At 44.7% G+C, this 18,697-nt stretch overlaps 3 protein-coding genes across 3 annotated transcripts; 2 read left to right on the top strand and 1 right to left on the bottom strand.

Annotated features, from left to right (window-relative positions):
* Positions 1-10: 10 nt before the first annotated feature.
* CTRU02_209587 (transposase) lies at positions 11-1,753 on the top strand (the record flags this gene model as incomplete). The annotated part of the gene is made up of 1 exon (XM_070205297.1): positions 11-1,753. One exon carries the CDS (start codon positions 11-13, stop codon positions 1,751-1,753), a length of 1,743 nt encoding a protein of 580 aa, XP_070060945.1.
* A 485-nt stretch (positions 1,754-2,238) lies between these two features.
* CTRU02_209586 (gag protein) lies at positions 2,239-3,126 on the top strand (the record flags this gene model as incomplete). Its single annotated transcript, XM_036730344.1, has 1 exon — positions 2,239-3,126. One exon carries the CDS (start codon positions 2,239-2,241, stop codon positions 3,124-3,126), a length of 888 nt encoding a protein of 295 aa, XP_036578044.1.
* Positions 3,127-14,110: 10,984 nt separating this feature from the next.
* On the bottom strand, positions 14,111-15,736 carry CTRU02_209585 (methyltransferase domain-containing protein; the record flags this gene model as incomplete). Its single annotated transcript, XM_036730346.2, has 9 exons — positions 14,111-14,159; positions 14,243-14,662; positions 14,717-14,854; positions 14,922-14,959; positions 15,017-15,171; positions 15,243-15,284; positions 15,350-15,443; positions 15,536-15,565; positions 15,623-15,736. The coding sequence occupies 9 exons, from the start codon at positions 15,734-15,736 to the stop codon at positions 14,111-14,113; spliced, it is 1,080 nt and encodes a 359-aa protein (XP_036578046.2).
* Positions 15,737-18,697: the final 2,961 nt, after the last annotated feature.

The following is an 18,697-nucleotide window of genomic DNA, read 5'->3' as shown; positions in this document are numbered from 1 at the left end:
ACAATAAATCATGGAATCAGCTAGTATTGAAAGAAGGTTACAAATTGCCCTTCAAGCAATGAGAAATGACCCAAAACTTAGTGCTCGGGCCGCAGGTGCACTCTATACAGTCAGTCACGCAACATTAAGCCGGCGACTAAAGGGAATAGTCTCACGACGCGACAGCATGCCTAATTCACGGAATTTATCAGATTTAGAAGAGAAGACAATAGTTGAGTATATTCTCGACCTAGATGCGCGATCATTTCCTCCCCGGCTGAGTGGTGTGGAAGAAATGGCCAATCGACTTCTCGCAGAGCGCGACGCGCCTCCAGTTGGGAAGCGCTGGGCTTCTAATTTCGTCAAGCGACAACCACAGCTTAGGACGCGTTTCTTTCGCAAGTATGACTATAAGAGAGCTCAATGCGAAGATCCAGAGGTGATTCGTGGCTGGTTTTCGCTTGTGAAGAATACAATTGCGAAGTATGGTATTGCTGATGCTGATATCTACAACTTTGATGAGACCGGCTTTATGATGGGCGTTATTGCTTCTGGAATGGTTGTTACAAGTGCTGAAAGGCGTTCAAATACGAAGATGACACAGCCTGGCAATAGGGAATGGGTTACAGTTATCCAGGCTATTAATTCCCAAGGGGAGAGCATCCCGCCATACATCATCGTTGCAGGCCAGTATCACCTCTCAAGCTGGTATACAGAAACCTCTCTTCCGGGCGATTGGGCTATTGCAACGTCTGAAAATGGATGGACAACAAACGAGAGAGGTATTGACTGGATCAGACACTTCGACATTTATACAAAACCACGTACGTCTGGGAAATATCGCCTCCTCGTTGTTGATGGTCATGAAAGTCACCACTCCGCAGCCTTCGAGCTCTTTTGTCAAGAAAACAACATTATTACACTGTGCATGCCGGCTCACTCGTCTCATCTACTTCAACCCTTAGATGTTGGTTGTTTTCAGCCGTTAAAGAATGCCTACGGTCGGCAAATTGAGAATAAGATGCGGCGAGGCATAACCCATATCTCGAAGGAAGATTTCTTTGCAGCATTTCACGAAGCTTTTAAGCAGTCTTTTACGAGGAAAAATATCCAGGGAGGTTTCCGAGGAGCTGGACTTGTCCCTTTGAATGCAGAAAGTATTCTCTCAAAGCTGGATGTAAAGTTCCGAACGCCAACGCCTGAGGAGGGGGTCCCTCAGACACCAGACCCTTGGATCTCTAGGACGCCGAGCAACCCAAGCGAAGCAAGATCACAGTCTACTTTTATTAAGAGTCGAATCTCACGCCACCGAAGCAGCTCTCCAGCATCAATTTATAGTGCTGTGAGTAAGCTAGCCAGAGGGACAGAAGGACTAGGGCATCGGGTAGCATTACTAGAGTCAGAGGTTCAAATCCTTCGAGAGGAGAATGCAATATTAAGTCGGCGTCGAAGGGCTAAGAAAACACGTCTACAGAAAGGAGGAAGTCTTACTATATCTACTGGAGAGGATATACAGTCGCAAAGAGAGGCAGACACGCAACTACAAGAGGAAACGCGACGGAGTAGTGGTCGCAAAGTGAGGTCTGAGACGACTCATCGTCGGTGTGGCGTATGCGGGAATACAGGCCACAACGCGAGAACATGTCAATTTATTGAGGAAACTGTCAGATTGAGCGCGCTACGCGAGGCTTCGGCAACGCTCGGCAGAACACTATTTCCGAGCGCCGAGCCCCGGGTCAGGGGGTGGCATACCCCCTTCCCTACGCGCCCCTGAAGGGCCCTTAGACAGTTACACACATAACGGAATACACATCGTTCTGAACCCTCAATTCGACAATTAACAGTCTGATACGTGCTGCGTTTACGTTAAACGCCGCTAGCCATCTATTCTACGTATACGAAAGCCCTTTCTACGCGCCCAATTGAACCCCTATCGTCGAAATGTCCTCCTCAAGCGCGAAAATCACCCTGAATACCCCTGCCGACTGGATCCTATGGATCGACCAGCTGCAGTCGAAGGCCAAGTCCTACGACCTCTGGCGATATATCGATCCCCAGCGCCCAGGCGCCTTAAACACGGGACAAACGCGTCTCGAGCGGCGGATGGAGCGGCCGAAGCGCCCCGAAATATACGATCACCCCAAGACCGGCAAAGCCGAAGTGCTAAACGAAGACGCCGACTACGAAACGCGCGCACAAGCGCTGGAGGAGCTCTCGGCAGCCAATCTCGCCCTGTATAAGGAACGTCGGTCTGAATATATGGAGCGCTCCAAGACCCATGAAGCGTTCCTGAAAGGGATTCGCGTGCTCGAAGACTGGGTCCGAGATACAGTCAGCACCTCTCTCCTCAAGAGCTGCTGTACCGCGGACCGCGCACTGGACCGCTGGGTCTACGCGTTGAAGGAACGCGTAGGGATAACCACTCGTGAGAGACGCACCGCCGCGAGCGAAGCATATAAGAGAGCGCTCCAGATACCGGAGCGGAAGCGACTCGCAACGAAGAAAGAGCTGGAAGAGTGGCTTACGAAGTGGGAAGAATCAATCCACGAAGCAGCAGCGGCGGGCGTCCCGGGTACCGAGCTCCCCAGTATATGGTTCCCGGAATTCACCTACGCCGTGAGCCACAGCTACGCCGATACATGGATCTTCTCATACCAGACCGTCAAGGACGAACGCGTCGAAAGCGAGAAACTGAGCGTTGGAGAAGTCCTGTCAGACGCGCGGCGGTTCCTACAAACAACCTCTCAACACAACCCGAAGAAGCAGGCCGGACGCGGAGCGTTTGGTCCTACCACAGAAGCCACTTCAAGAAACGAAGAGGAAGGGGAACGAACTTCCCCCGCGCGCCTAACGGTACCAATGAGAAGCAGCCGGAGATCTCGAGGAAACACGCGCTCCAGAGGAGGAGCTTGCAGAGACCGGTCGCGGAAGAGAAGCGATGGGGAGAGCGAGGGCAACCGGCTGTGCCCTGCGTGCCTGAAACCTCACCCGCTCTCGAAGTGCTGGCTCGTCAACGAACGGGAGCGCCCTGAGTGGTACGAGCCGAGTAGAGAGCTTCTCGCGAACCTCGACGAGCGGATGAGAAAAGACGAAACGCTCGCAAACCGTGTCAGGAAGGTGAGAGAACCAGCGAAAGAAGAACACTGACTATATGGCCGAAGCAAGGGGACCGTCCCGAGTGCCTTCCACACCGCTCCGGAGACATACGAGCTCTTCAGATCGGCGATCCTGGACTCTGGATCAACGATCCATGTATTCAACGACCCCTCGTGGTTCACCACACTGTCAGGAAAGCGCAACAGGCGCCAGAAACTCGCTCCGCGTGCCTGGATAGGCTACATAGTCGGCTACACATCAAGCAACTCGTTCCGGATATGGAATCCCCTGCGTAGTGAAGTATTTACCACGCGCGATATGGTGTTTAACGAGAAATGCCACTTCGACGGCAACGTCAGGTCCCTAGTGGAAGAAATCAACTACCTCGACCTGCAGGCGATTCAGCAGCGCATAGAGGAGCTGATCAGACAGACCACAGGCTCAGAAAACTATATACAAAGCGCTAACGAAGAAGCAGAAGAAGTCTCAGAGCACGCCGATCCCGGTGAGCCTGCCCTGGAAGCAGCAGAAGCGCTCGGGCACCATAACGCTAAAGCGGACGCGCCTAAGCAAGTAGAAGGGCAATACACGGGAGCGCGGTTTGAGCCCTTTCCGACGCCGGAGGCGTCGCCTCCTACATCCTTTCTCGCGGTGCTTACCGAGCTCGACGTGAGGGGGTGGGGAGAAGAGCATACGCGGGATATCCCCGCTACGAAGCCCATCTATAAGAAGGTCACACTACGGACGTCGTACAAAGCTGCTTTTCTAGCTGGAACGACGCTTTATAAACAAAACCCTAGACGTCAAGACGGCCCACGAAGGGATCGCGTTGTGCCTGGCTAGCCGCGCGCCCCTGAGAGGGTTTCCGAGGCAACCTTCACCGTGAAATCCGGGAATGACGGCGCGGATGAAGGCCCTTTGGAAGACCAAGTTACAGGTCAGCAAGAGGCAAGTGAATCCCAGGAAGGTTGCTCCGTGGTAGAAGCGTTTGAGACAAGTGAGCCCAGCTCCTACAGAGACCGGAGCCAGACGCTTGCAGAAGAGACGAAGGATCTCAGAGCGCGCGGTAACCGGGATATGGTGACTGCGTTGGCGCCGACCGAGCTCCGCTCCCGCGTGGAAGCGCAAGGCCGAAAGAAAGGCGCCTACTGGAGGGATCTGGCCCCTTTGCCAACGTCTCACGATCAGTTGCAACGTTACCCTTTCCGGGAGGAGTTCCTGCGCGCTGAAAGAAGCCACCTAGACGGGCACAAGGAGTCCCGCTCGTGGGAAGAGGTCGCAAGAAGCGCCTCGCGCGGCTACCAGGTCCTCGGATGCCACTGGGTATACACTTACAAGCTTGATAAGCACGGGCGATTAGCCAAATTCAAGGCACGCCTGGTTATTCGAGGAGACCAGCAAGCAAGAGACGCGCGGGAGACGTACGCCGCGACGCTCGCAGGTATGTCGTTCCGAGTTCTGATGGCCGTTGCCGCGCGCTTTGACCTAGAATTACTACAATACGATGCGGTAAACGCCTTCGTCTACGCGGATCTAGACGAGACCGTCTATATGGAGCTTCCGCCGGGCTACCGCGTTCTAGGAAGAATCCTGCGATTGAGAAAGGCGCTATACGGCCTACGACGTTCCCCTCTCCTGTGGCAACGCCACTTAGAAAAGGGACTCGTAGAACGTGGATTCGAACGCGTGGCAGGCGAGAATTGCTGCTGGCAAAAAGGCGAAGTCATGTTCTTCTTCTACGTGGACGACTGCGTACTGGCGTTTCCCCGCGCGCGCAAGGAGGCAGCGCTGCGGGAGGTCTCTGAGCTACAGAAGCGCTACCACTTCGAAGGAGGCGGAGACCTCCAGTGGTTTTTAGGAATCGAGGTCATACGAGACCGAGCCACACGCCGATTATGGCTCTCGCAGGCAGTTTACGCCGAGAAGGTGAGGCGGCTGCTTCCACCCACAGCTAACGCGTTAGAAGACGGTTCTGAAGCGCGCTTGTATACTCCTATGGTCCTGGAGGAGCTTCTACCCTACGAAGGAGAGGCCAGCGCGTGGGAAGTTAACCAGTACCAGAAGAAGGTCGGGACTCTCCTATACGCCGTAATAATGACGAGACCCGACGTCGCGTTCGCGGCAAGCCGTCTCGCGCGCTTCAACCAGAATCCCGGGCCGAAACACCAACGCGCAGCGGACAGAGCGCTCGCCTACCTCTATTCCACCCGCTACCTCTGCCTCGAATACGGCTGCGAACCCGGCAGCGAGGAAGACACGCTTATCGTGGCGTCAGATGCCAGCTTCGTAGACAACTCCCTGGATCGGAAGAGCTCTTAGGCGCTCGCTATGAAGCTATTCGGCGGGCTCGTTGCGTGGCGCGCTAACAAACAGGCCACGGTCACTACATCTACGACGGAAGCTGAGCTGCTATCCCTCTCGCAAGCAGCAAAGGAAGCGCTATTTGCAAGCCGCCTGATCTCCGCGCTAAACGTATACCTTCTAACAGAAGAAGCGCTGGAAGCGACGTTTCCCGTAGAAAAGCGCAGCGTACCCACGATTCAGATCCAATGCGACAACTTACAGACCGTTCGACTGGTGACAACGGATCTAGTGACCTTTCAGACGCGCTTACGGCACGTGGATATTCATAACCACTGGCTACGACAAGAGGTCGTAGCGAAGCGCGTATCCGTGGCATACACACCGTCGTCAGAGCTTATGGCAGACGGTCTGACGAAGAGTCTCGCGCTCCTATAGTTCCGCGAGTTCCGGAAGCAGGTCCGTATGAGCGAACAGGCAGAGCTCCTGAAGCGGAATCGGAGACGCGAATTAGAAGAAGACGAAGAAGCGTGGGCCAAGAGAGCCGCGCAGGAAGACGTCTGGGCGGTCGAAGACCACGAGAAGCGCGCTCCGAGTGCCACGGGAAGCTCGTGACTTGCTGTGGTACGCGAGTTGTACGTATAAAACGTCTTCTTAGCAGAAGGAGAGGAGACAGCGCAGTAGAAAGCCTACCAGCCGAGGGATGAGCGAAAGAAGAGCTCTGAACGCAGTGTAATCTAAATACGAGGGGGAGAGGGCGACTCGAGGGCAGGGAAGCCCCGATTCGGCGCTCCCCTGAGGGGGTGTGTCAGATTGAGCGCGCTACGCGAGGCTTCGGCAACGCTCGGCAGAACACTATTTCCGAGCGCCGAGCCCCGGGTCAGGGGGTGGCATACCCCCTTCCCTACGCGCCCCTGAAGGGCCCTTAGACAGTTACACACATAACGGAATACACATCGTTCTGAACCCTCAATTCGACAGAAACATCCGAAGAACAGGAATCCGAGTAGTATTAATCAATCTAAGATTTCTTGTTATAGATTTCGATATTATTGTCGCGAAGGTCTGGTTTACTGTCTCACTCGCTTGTCTGTCTCACTCGCTTATCATGTACGTTATTTGTTATTAACGAACGGAATTCCGTTTTACCCTTTGTAAAACCTATACTAATTAGTAGTAAACCTTATAATTGCTATTAATTTAGTTAACTTTATAATTACTACTTTGCTACGGATAAACCGTAGATTAGTAAGGTTAATACTAAAAGAGACGACTTCTTAAACTAGATACCTAAGCCTAGGTAAAAGTAAGGATTTCGTACTAACGAGAGAAGAAGCGAGAGTAACTAAGATCTACGGAAACTAGTAGAAGAAAGCTTCTTTTCCTCGAATCTACTAGCAATCCGATTATTCGAGTAACCTAGGGACTGCTATGCTTACCCTAGGCGGGATAAGGTTAATTATAGCTAATTATCGCTAGCAAGAGCGTTCTATTACGCGTTTTTAATTACTAGAAGAAGAGACTTACCGAATCGATAGTCTTCTAACCTCTTTACGTGTTGGAACGGTAGGTAGGAATCTCGTAGATAGTACGATATCCTTATAACAGGGTATTAGAGTAAGGGAACTTGTACTTATGAAGTAGGGCTTTAATAGTAAAGAATGTATAGGCTTATATTGAAGCTGAGTTGGTTGAGGAACTAATAGCTAGCTAAGGGAGAGAATTAGGCTAGTTATATAGTAGTATAACGTCGCCTATAATAGCTAATATAGGAAGCTATAAGCTAGGTTTAGTATACGTAAGTATATACGTCAACTAGCTTATAAAGCAGCTTATAAATCAGACTAGAATCTTCTTTAACTAAATAGACTTTTAGATAAGGTTAAAGAGAGTATTCCATAGGGATCTGAATGTCATATGTTTAAACTAGCAAGCAGCCATTCTTAGCTAGTTACTTTTGTAAGTCCTACTAAGTCTTAGATAAGACTAAATAGGATAAATAAGTAAAATAGAAGTATAATATACTTATACTTCTAACATTACGCTATAAAGGCGAAGATTTATAAATCCTATAAAAGATAATAACTTCCCTAACTATAACTATCCCCTACGCGCAGTGCTAATTACGAGGCGCCTGCTAGTTTCTTAATAAATCCCTAGACGAGGTGCTAACCGCGAGGCGCCTGCTATAAGAGACCTCCCTACTAGAAGAAGAATACGCCGAAAAGCAAGTAAAGACTACCGGTAGTAATCTGCCTATATAGCTATACGTATACGCCTCCGAGGCTATAGCTTAGGAGAAATATATATAGTTATAAGCGTTATAAAGCTAACTATCTACTAGATTCTAAACTTCCTAATAGTAAGGAGTAAAGCCTAAAGCAAGAAAGAAAGATTTATAAAAGAATCTACGGTAAAACTTTCTCCCTACTAATTCGAGACCTATATATACCTTTATACCCCTCGAGAATATTAGTAAGAACAGCGCTAACGGAAATAAACGATAAACCGACAAAAATCCCCGATTTTACGATTCTTTCCTTTTAAAATCGTAATATCCCAAATCGTCTTTTAACTCCTACTTCCAAGCCTATATTTTATACTAATCGTAGCTAACGCTATTAAAGATTAGAATTTAAGATTCTAAATAAAAGTAATCCTTTTATACTATCAGAATAAAGCGAAATTTACGAGAAGGATCGCTTATAAACGGCGTTACTACTAAAAGCTAATTAATAATCCCTATCTTATAGAGAATCGAAAGTATAATCGATCTAGTAATATAAGGTAACTAGGCAATCGACCTTACAAACGCTAGTCTATAGTAACTAGGTTCCTATATAGGTTTCCTACTTAAGACTTATAAGAAGAAGAATCTTATAAGCCTCGAGCTATAGAACGAAGTTTCTCTCGATTTCGCCGACTAGTTAGAAAAAGACTTCTAGAATATACCTCCCTTAATCTTACGATTCTTTAGAGACTATTTAATTAGTAACGGCGTCTATGTCGAAATAGATAGTAAGAAAATCTCGAAAAACGTAGCATTAGCCTTTAAAAAAGAAGAATTCTACTATTAGTTACCTTAAGAACTCGAACAAGGCGTTAAGAGATATCGCAACCTAAAGGCTTTAATAAAAGACCCCGAATTCTACGAAGAGATTACGAGACCGGCAATAATAGCTAATAGTATAGGAGGAAGAGTCAAACCAACCTTATAGCTACCTCCTCTATAAGAATAATAATAGTAGTAACTACCATACCGACTGTTATATCCTACGGTCTCTCCGTTAATAGACTTCTAACTATACGAGTTAATAGACTATATCGGAAAATAATTAATAGAATTTGCAAAACTATACCTTAACGATATAAAATATAGTAGCGATATATACGATATATTCGAAAAGAAGATGCTAGTATTCGTAGATTACTATAGAATGCTAGGAATTTATACCTCTTAATATAATAAGGCACTTCCCCTAATACTAAAAGGAATAGCTAAAACCTACTTTTACGCCTCGATTAAAGTAATTAACCTATAGCCTAACTTCGAGACTATAATCAACTAATTAAAATCATACTTCGAGACTAAGGAAAGGTAATAAGCATACATTACGTAGTAGAATATAACTACTCTTCCCTAAATCATTTATAATAACCCTAGAAAGACTAAATCAGAGTATTTTAACATACTATATAACAAATTAAGCAAGATTCAGCCTAGTTTACTATAACAAGATTATAACGACCGATCCCTCTATACCTAACTTCTATACGCTTATAAAGATATTCTAAAGTATGCAATAGCGTTATTTATACTAGCTAAGACGTACGAGGGACTTCGTAGCTAATTAATCTCGTCGATCAAGATAGCTACCCGTCTTAACTAACAATAATTCAATATAGTAGCTAACCTACTAAAGCAGTACTAGACCGATAGAACTTTTAACGGTCGAAGGCGTTATTTACGATATAGTCGTTTATTACGAAGTCGATCATTACGAGGAAGAAGCCGTAATAAACCCCTATTACTACTAACGCCTAAGAAGTACTACGTATATAGAAAACCTAACTGCTAGTTAACTAAACACACTACAAAAGAGAGACGAAAAGCGTACGAGAAGTTCAAAACTACCTAATATGCCTAAGATACGTCACTTCCAGCATATAGCCAATTTCTCGTCTAATACGAAGGTTTCGACAGGTTAGACCTATAACCTACCGCCGAAGACCCCTAGCAATACTACTACGTAACCGAACAAACTAGTAAAAGTAACGAAGAGGAAAAGACCGGTAGCGATAGTCAATTCTAAGTCACCGCCTATTTCACTACAATAGCAATTAATAGCAACAGGATCGCTACGATCCTAGCAGACTAGTCAACCCGCTATACTATTACGAAAGAAGACCTCTTCCGTAACTAACTAGAACCGAAAAAGCTACCTTCGCAATTTACACTCGAGGGATGCTACTCTACCTAGAACTTCTAAGGGATTATGCCCGACTCGGGCGTAGCAGGATTCTCAACCGCTAGCTACTTATAATTCGTAGCCTTATAACAAATTTACGAAGGAATTACGTTAAATACTAAGGCGGCTAGCAGCGTTATAGTAAAATTCGGTGATAGGATACTACTAGAGTCTATAAAGACTACTAAAGTACTAACGCCGTTTAGAAGCGTTAAATTTCACGTTATTAAGACTAATACTCCCTTCTTTATATGCCTAGGAGATATAGACCGATTAAAGGTCTACTTTAACAACGTTACGAATACCCTTATCTAAGGAAACAAGGTCGTACTTATTATTTACAAATAAGGCTACCTATGGTTATTACTTAATAAGGAGAAACTACTTGCCTAGAACTACTTTATAGACGCTAAATTGCGATAGGTTTACTATCGCTTCGGATACCTATCTATTTAACGATTATACAAGGTGTTTTAGAAGGCTAGCTACCTAGTTGAAATTATAGTAATTAAATAACTATCGAAAGTCTACTATCGATGCTAAATACATATACTAGCGCTATCATAGTTTAAATTTATATTACGAGACGATTACGAATTTAACTATAAGGTTATCGCTAACGTAATATACCTTAAAGGTAATAGACCGGTCTTTTACGTCGTCGATACCGCTACGGCGTTTAACGCCGCCTGGTTCCTTAAGGATATTTCTACGAAAGCTACTTAGGAAGCCTTATGCCTCTGCTAGATAGATATATATCAAGGACCCCTAGACTAGCTAGTTACTAACGCTAGAACAAACTTCCGCTTAATAGAATTCCGAAACGCAACGAGAGGAATAGTAATTAAAATCAAGGAAATTCTTATAAAAGCCTATAATAGTATTAAGAAAGTTAAACGATACTATATACTTCTAAGGAAGGCGTACGAAATCATTAAAGCAAAAGACCTAATAATTACGCTAGAATTAATACTTTAAATAATAGTCAAAGTAGTTAACGATACTACTAGCCTAAACGGAATAGTGCTAATACTCTTAGTATTCGGCTTATACTTACGAATTACTAACGATTTGCTACTATCTCCCGAAGTTATAAAGCAAGCGAAAGCGATTAAGAAGGCGATAAGCAAAGTATGCGAACTTTACGTAAGGCGATAGGTAGCAGAAGCTATTGCTACCTATAATAGCCTTAATACAAGGCTAATTATTAATTTACTACTACGGTTATAAGTACGAGTATAGCGTGAAAAGAAAGGCTAGACCGGACTGTTTATTTTAGTAGCTATAAATAGCAAAACCTATACTATCGATATGCTACGTAGTCCGAAGACCTTCCGGTCTACCGTAGTTAAACTATACTACGAAGATCTTGATTAACTACCTAATTCTATCGCTATGCTAGAAGAAGAAGAACCCGAAGCTAAGATACTATAGTAGGAAGTAGTATGCGACGAAATTATCGTTGCTAGCGGAGGTAGTAAACCGGACGAACCGTAAGAAGTACCGGAGCTATTAAAAAGACGCCTGGGCAGACCCTAGAAGAGACTATTGCTAATCGCCTACTTTATAAAGGAATTTAACGATAACCCGGATTATTAATAAATATTTCTATCGATTAAAGAGTAAGCAGACGAAGAATTAGCAATCAAACTATAACGAGAAGGTATTATTACTATACTAAGCAAACCGTTCGAATAGTTAACTAAATAAGAGATTAATAGCCTTATCGCTAGAAAAGTATTTAAATTTACCTAGTTTAATAAGAGAAGGTATTAGAACGTACGAATCTTCCGATCTCGTATCGTTAATAAAGTCAAAGGTAAAACAACCAAACCTTACGAGAAATCGAGACTTATAATATAAGGTTACGCCGACGATAGCAAGAAGGCTATATTAACTTAATTGCTAACGATTTAGTAAGCAAGTCAACGGCTAATTTTATTAATTACCTTATTACTCTTACGAGAAAGGAAATAACTATAGCTTCGAGATATTATATAAGCCTACGTTTAATCCTCTATAAGGCTTAATTATACTATTTTCGCCTACCTACTAAAGCAAATTTAAGACTAATACCTAAAAGGGACTATTATAAAGGTTATAAAGCCTTTATATAGAATTGCAAAAGCTAGAACCTACTAGTAGGCAACGTATTATAAGCATTATAGAGAGAATCTCTAGATAGTTACTTCTTTATACGATCTATGCTTATTAATCTTATCTACCGAAAATCTATACTTTAGCTATATCAGCATGTAAACCGACGATACCCTCGGTTTGTTAGACAAGGCGTTCTTATAATTAGAAGACGAATAGTTAGAAAAAGCAGCTTTTACAGCAAAAGCGAAGAATATCCTTATAATTAACAAACCCTTCTAATTTAATAGAAGGATAATCGCGCTATCAACTAATAATTCGATTAATTTAAGGCAAAAGGGATAAGTTAAGAAGTTACGATATATTAAGACTACTAAACCTAACCTAAAATAGCAATATGTCGAACAACGCGCTAGAGGGGCGTATATCGCGTCAATTTACTAACCCGAGGCCTGTTTCGATTTATCTACTACTACCTAATACTAAGACCCCTTGCTAGAAGCAATAAAAGTACTAAATCAACGGATTTAATAGTAAATAGAATCGCCTAACCGAGGAATAACGTTTATCCTACTTAACTTTATAATAGCTAAGCTATTCGTTTTCGTTAATAAGTTATTTGCTAATAACTACGACCTCTCCTCCTAATTAGGGTTTTTAATCATCCTAGCTAACGATACTTCCTCTAATAGTAATAATAGAGAATTTACGATTTATAGTAACCTCGTTTATTATAACTCTACGAAGAGTAAATAAGTTACCTATAGCGTATTAGCGTTAAAGATTTATAAGATAGTCGCTAGCGTCGATATAGCCTACGCCTTCGCTATAACCCTAGCGATAATTACTAACTACCTTAACTTACTAACGATTTAGATAGTTATCTATACCGATTCTTATTCGCTATATAAGTATCTCGTAAAGCTAGGTACTACTAAAGAAAAGCGACTTATAATCGATATCATAGCGTTAAGACAATCGTACGAAAGACGAGAACTATAAGAAATTCGTTAGATTAACAGCGAAGACAACCCTGCTAATACCCTTACGAAAAGCAAACTAAATCAAGCCTTCGAGAGATTCGTTAATAGCAACACGATAACGATACGTATAGAGGGATAGGTAATAAGACCGTAACTACGGGAGAAAGTAGGGATAGGAGGCCGAATTAACGAGGAGACGGAACTATATAGGGATAACGTATTCCAACCGCTTTAACACTATAAAAAGAGAGTTTCTAGTATTGCGATAGTTAGAATACGGAGTCGTATAGCACTTCTAGCCACACGCCCGCCAGGCTGAGAGGCCCAAGCCTCCCAGACCCACGTGACAGGCCAAGGGGGAATATCCCCACCTTCTAGTCAATAACACCACTTTCAACTATCATGAACCATCGATTAGAACCAATTTACTGTTATTTGTTATTGACGAACGGAATTCCGTTTCACCCCCTGTGAAACCTACAGATCCCCCTTGCATTGCACTTCTGTGTTCGCTAAGATCCCTATGTTTCCCTGTCCCTGAGCAGGCTGCCCTCATGAAACCGAGTATAGGAAATTGTATACATTTTAATGGTAGACTAGCTTGGCATTGAAGTTTAATCGAATGTGGAGTGGAGTGGGACTGAAGTCATCGAGAGGAGTTGAGGGAGAACCATTTCAAGGGCGCACTGTCGTCACCCAACTAATAGTATCATTAGGTTTGGTATTGTCTGAGACAATACTAAGTAAGTATTTAAAAGTGTTACTGTTTTGGGTGTATGGCATGTGATGGAATCTTGAAAACCGTTGTCACAAAACCTTTGATCTCAGGGCCTCTCGTATATGGCAAGCTTTACATGGTAAATAAGAAGAGAAAATTAACATGGCCGTTGTAAGCGTCGAATTAGACAAGGGACTTGTAGTAGTATTTTAAGCTAACTATAGAATCTACACCAAACAACACAATCTCGAAATATTTTTCAAACACATAACTGTTTTCATTGGCCTGTTCGTCGCTATATCTGGTTTTGGCCTAGTAACTAAGAATCTGAAAAGTTTTATGCTCTGTAAAAAGTCTACAAGCCGAAGGCTAGAGAATGGTAGCTGATTTCTAACTCAAAGAATAGTGATTCCGATATATCCTCATATTGAACGCGGAGTCCTCAAAATGGAAGCCTATTTAACTCTTCATTTGCGCTCGCTGCCCTTCAAAGGCTTTCTTCCATGGATCGACCAGCTGGAAAAGTTAGTAAAAGACATTAAGAAGTAAGAGACGAGGAGATGGGGAATTTGAGATAGAAAAGGGCGGAGTTTTCTCACATGTTGAAGTAAGCATGGATCCTCCTATCAGCAAAGTCCTTGCGAGCTTCCATCGCAAGCACGTGAACTTCCGATTTGCTCCAGTCCAAGCCTCGCGTCAAGGGTGCCATTAGGAGTCCGTCTAGGTTAGGAGCCAGATTCTCGTAGTTCCACATGCCAAGCTCCTTAAGTCTCTTGTCTTTCGGCCACGGATTTGTCGGCCACTTGAACCGCCGAACGTGAATGTCTTCGAATCCAATCTCGGCCATAACCGCTTCGAAATGACCAAACTCTTCAAAGGGTGACCCAAGCTTGGCTAGCGCTTCATAGCACAAGCTGAATGCCTTCATAAGGCTACAGTCCTCGGTTAAAGTGCCGTCATCCGAAACAGGGAAGCCATCTACATCGTTGAGCTCCAGATATCCGCCGGGACTCAGGTTGCTGGTGGTAGACTGGTTAGCAATTTATATTTTCGAGATTTATGTGAGTACTAACTCGTAGCAGTTTTGGAGGAAATTCTTCCAGTCTCGGATGCTTCCTTTCATCATCCGACTGTGGATATAGTCGAAGGGCTGTGAGAAAGTCCATGATTCCTCAATATCGTCGATTTCGAATCTTACGTTTGGTGGAACGCTACAGTATCACATAATTAATAATTCTGTGGTAATTGGAAAAGCATCGCTTCGGACAGGTGACATACAAGCTGGGCTGAGAAGCTGATAAATCAACACCAATCACCTATCTCGTAATCAGTATCGCGACCATGAACGGCTGACTTGGAACGATTTAACTCACTTCAGCGTCAGGATGTTCATCACCGAAGTCAATAGCCCAAATGCCAGTGCCTGTTCCAACATCAAGCACCCGCCCGACCTTAGAGTCTGGCTCATTGGGTGGCGCAGTTCCGAGACAGTCATTGAAAGTTCGGAGGTATAGATTGTGTACCAAGTCTAATGTGATGGAGAAGGTCAAGGTCAACTTGAATCACGACTTGGAATGTCGTCTGCATGAGCTAACGTACCCAGTCTTTCATTTTCTCTGTCATCATTAGGCGCCCAGTATTCTGCATGGATGGGTTGGTTAGTCTTGCTGAGCATTATCACACAAATCTTGTTTTGATAAACGTACTTCCATCCTTATATTTATGGTAAGTTCGACCGTTCTCCATCCGATATTCGAGAATTGAAGTAGCGATGCTGGATGTCGAGGGCACAAAGCTCTCCTTTGCAACATTGAATCAGCCATTTCACCTTTAGATGCAGATGCCCATATCGAGTCAATCGATGATGAGATCCAAATGTTGGACAAACTCACGCCGCTCACTGAGGAGCCATCATCTGTGAGCTAAGAAGCCATAATTAGCATACCAGCGGGGCATTAAGGATTTGTCAGAGAGCGTACCACGTCGGCCTCAATAGCATTGCTCTCGTTTGCAGCGGCGCGAGCTACCTCGGCCCCAGAACTCGGTGGGTCAGTCCTCGCGGTCGCCGAAGCTGTGGGGTTAACGCCGGACATCTTTAAGGTGAATACACTACTGATTTGATGAAGTGCTTTTGGCAACGTGTGCAGAACATTTCCAAAGCTACCTTGAACATATTTATTGGCGCGCGGGGGCCAGGACAAATTCGTTATCCGGCCATTTATCCCTTCTGGAGACCGAGGTATTGGCTCCCAGGCGAATTCCCCTCTTCTCGGCTGGTTACGGTTATGCAAAACGTTAGTGCTAGGGGAAAATTTAGTGTACAGGACTGACAGGCTGTTGCACTCTTCCACGAACTCCTACTGGACTGCAGAGCGAGGGATCTATGCGAATGCCTGCCCATCCCCAATTTTTCTACGATTTCGTCAGCACGAACAAGCCGTTATTGGAGAGAGAGAAAGGAATCTCTCTGATTGACAGGCATTCGGCTGGGTACACGCAAGGATTCTTAGCCACTGAGAGCCTCCGGACCCAAGCCTGGTCAAACCGCTACAAGCCCTTCGGTAACATCGACTGATAATGCTATGTCACTGATTAGAACGATTACAACACTACACACGATAGAGAAAGCCTACCCACTATTTTGCCCCTATTGAGCCCATGACGGAACTCGCAACACCCGTCAGCCCGTTACCTACTTCAGTACGGTAAGACCTTAGTCAGGCTAGTAACGAAGCGAAGCTATGAAGATTTTCAGATTTATTCCTCATTAGAAGGTGGTCGCCATAGTTATTTAAAAGTATAATAATCTTGGACTGTTACATAAAGTTGATAAATTACTAGTTAGCGGTGTGGAATGTACACACTTGCGTGCTATTGTCTTTACGGTTGTCTTTGATCACGCGCTACGTAGGAAACCACAACTGACGGATCGACGCCGATCTACCAGGGCTCGAAAACTCTTCCCATAGAAGCGGATAAGCTGACAATTTAAGAATTGAAGATGTGGAAGCTTCGACTGAGCATGGATGTACTTCGCTGTGCTGGGCCTCATGTTACGGCTATCTCAAAGCGGTGAAGGTCGTTCTCAGTAACACCAGATACAGCCGCCTTTGCAAATCATTCGCGAGTCAAGAAATGAGACAAGTTAGATTTAATTATCGACGCAGCGGGTACTGAAGACAACGTTTAGGTTTTATTCACCTGCAAATCCAAGTGGCTGTTTGCTATTCAAGGAAAAACGCTAGCCGGAAGAACGCAACCATCTTCGACTGGCATTACTTTAACTGAGAATCAAGCACACTGCAGCCAAATAGAACATTTAAACTAATGACAGGCTGATCTACCAACTCATAACTGTTGTACCAAGGACCATACACTTTGACATTTCGATTATTGCTGCCACGTGTGCAGGGACCACGGGAACGGAGATTATTTAGGCGTAAACCGAAGAATATTTTAGATTATATCATAGGCAGAGTGATAGATGATAAGGGCCGTGCAGGTGAGCAGCCCTGAGATGGTTAGTCTTTAACATGTGTGCCCTTAGATCGCTTCCTTTTGCACTTTGAAGACTTGTGTTCCGGGTAAACCCGGTGTTGATATGCTATCTGAGGCCGAGATGCTATGCGTCTCCAGCCAATTCTCTCGGAAGTGAATCCTGAAACTCTCTTCCCGAGTACCGGCCTATCTCTCGGCTAAAACCTACCGAAACACGGCCTTTTATTGATTGTGGCACTTATGAAAGAAACTCGGGGTAAATATACCATTATGAGATGCCCTTCCCGAAGTAGCAGGCATTTGCTAGTGTCTGTCAAAATCATCTGCCCCACACGGGACTCCCTATTCTACATTTGTGACTGTTGTTCTTCCTCACTACGGGAAATGTAGTGAAATGCGACTAGGATTCTTATTTCTGAAAATCCTCTATCTGTATGAAGCTAGTAAGTAGTGGAAACTTTTAGATGAAGTAATATCCGTTCAGTACGTCTATCGCTAGTATGTTTTGCTATCCTGACTGTCAACGGCGCGACTTATATGTCATTAAAACCGTCATAAACTAGGGTATGGTCTTGACCGGTGATAACCATTTACGCCTAGCCAATATATTTAGACCGTCATATGAAGCTTGAGATGTCGTCGGTGACCAGGAACGGCCAAGAAAGCGGTTGTAGGTAGAGAGCGGAACGAGGAGCTACAGAATCGTTGATCTTAGCAGTTTCTTGTTTACCTTACTGAAAGATAGGAATGAAGCAAGATAGTAGACATATAACGGAACCCGAACATTGCAATTTGTTCAAGCGCTACAAGCAAAAACTACAAAATGACTGTTGGTAAGGTACAACGATCCAAAAAACATGCAGTCAACATTAGATTGGTCCTCACCTGTTCTCGCTATGACCACTCGACTAATCAAGACAAAGGGACGGGGATATGATGCCGGCGGCAGAGGAATGTAGGGCTCTTCCCTGAACTTTAATTTTCAATGGAAGCTGAATGGTTGAATTAGAGGAGCCATCCGTCCTACGAAGCGCAGCTGACTCACAGTAAAATGGAATGTACAAAACCTGGTAGCTGTCCACACACTGGCGGTCCGCCATAGCGGAGACGTATGGATCCGTATTCTTCTACTTGAACGGATTGGGAAAAACTGAACGACGCACGATTCACGCAAACGTGCCGAGCGAGGGCTTCGGCTTGTTAACAGCCATCTACTTTTCTCAAATAGAACCCCTACCGGGGTCACTCGAGCCGATGCTCGGGTGACGTCGAGGCACGTGGACGAATGCTACTACCCGGTTGATTACTTGTTTGGCGCATCGCAAGATTAGATTTCCTTATGTGTAGTGATACTGAAGTGGGTAATATACCTGATGGCTGATGTGGAAATTACCGAAGCATGTGGTGAAGAGGAAACCAACTCTCAAGGTGTAGTTGATCAGGTATGTCAGTCACAGGACCCAACTTCAAATACAGTATATAAATACTTGGTTGTTCCACTACGATATTTACTCGCGTCTCTAGACAACAATACCTCTGTGTCTACAACCTCTTTC

The sequence above is a fragment of the Colletotrichum truncatum genome, assembly GCF_014235925.2.
Source record: "Colletotrichum truncatum strain CMES1059 chromosome Unknown Contig_0006, whole genome shotgun sequence".
In the NCBI taxonomy this organism is placed as follows: domain Eukaryota; kingdom Fungi; phylum Ascomycota; class Sordariomycetes; order Glomerellales; family Glomerellaceae; genus Colletotrichum; species Colletotrichum truncatum.
Note: the sequence above shows the minus strand (reverse complement) of the source record. Positions and strands in the feature narration are given on the sequence as shown.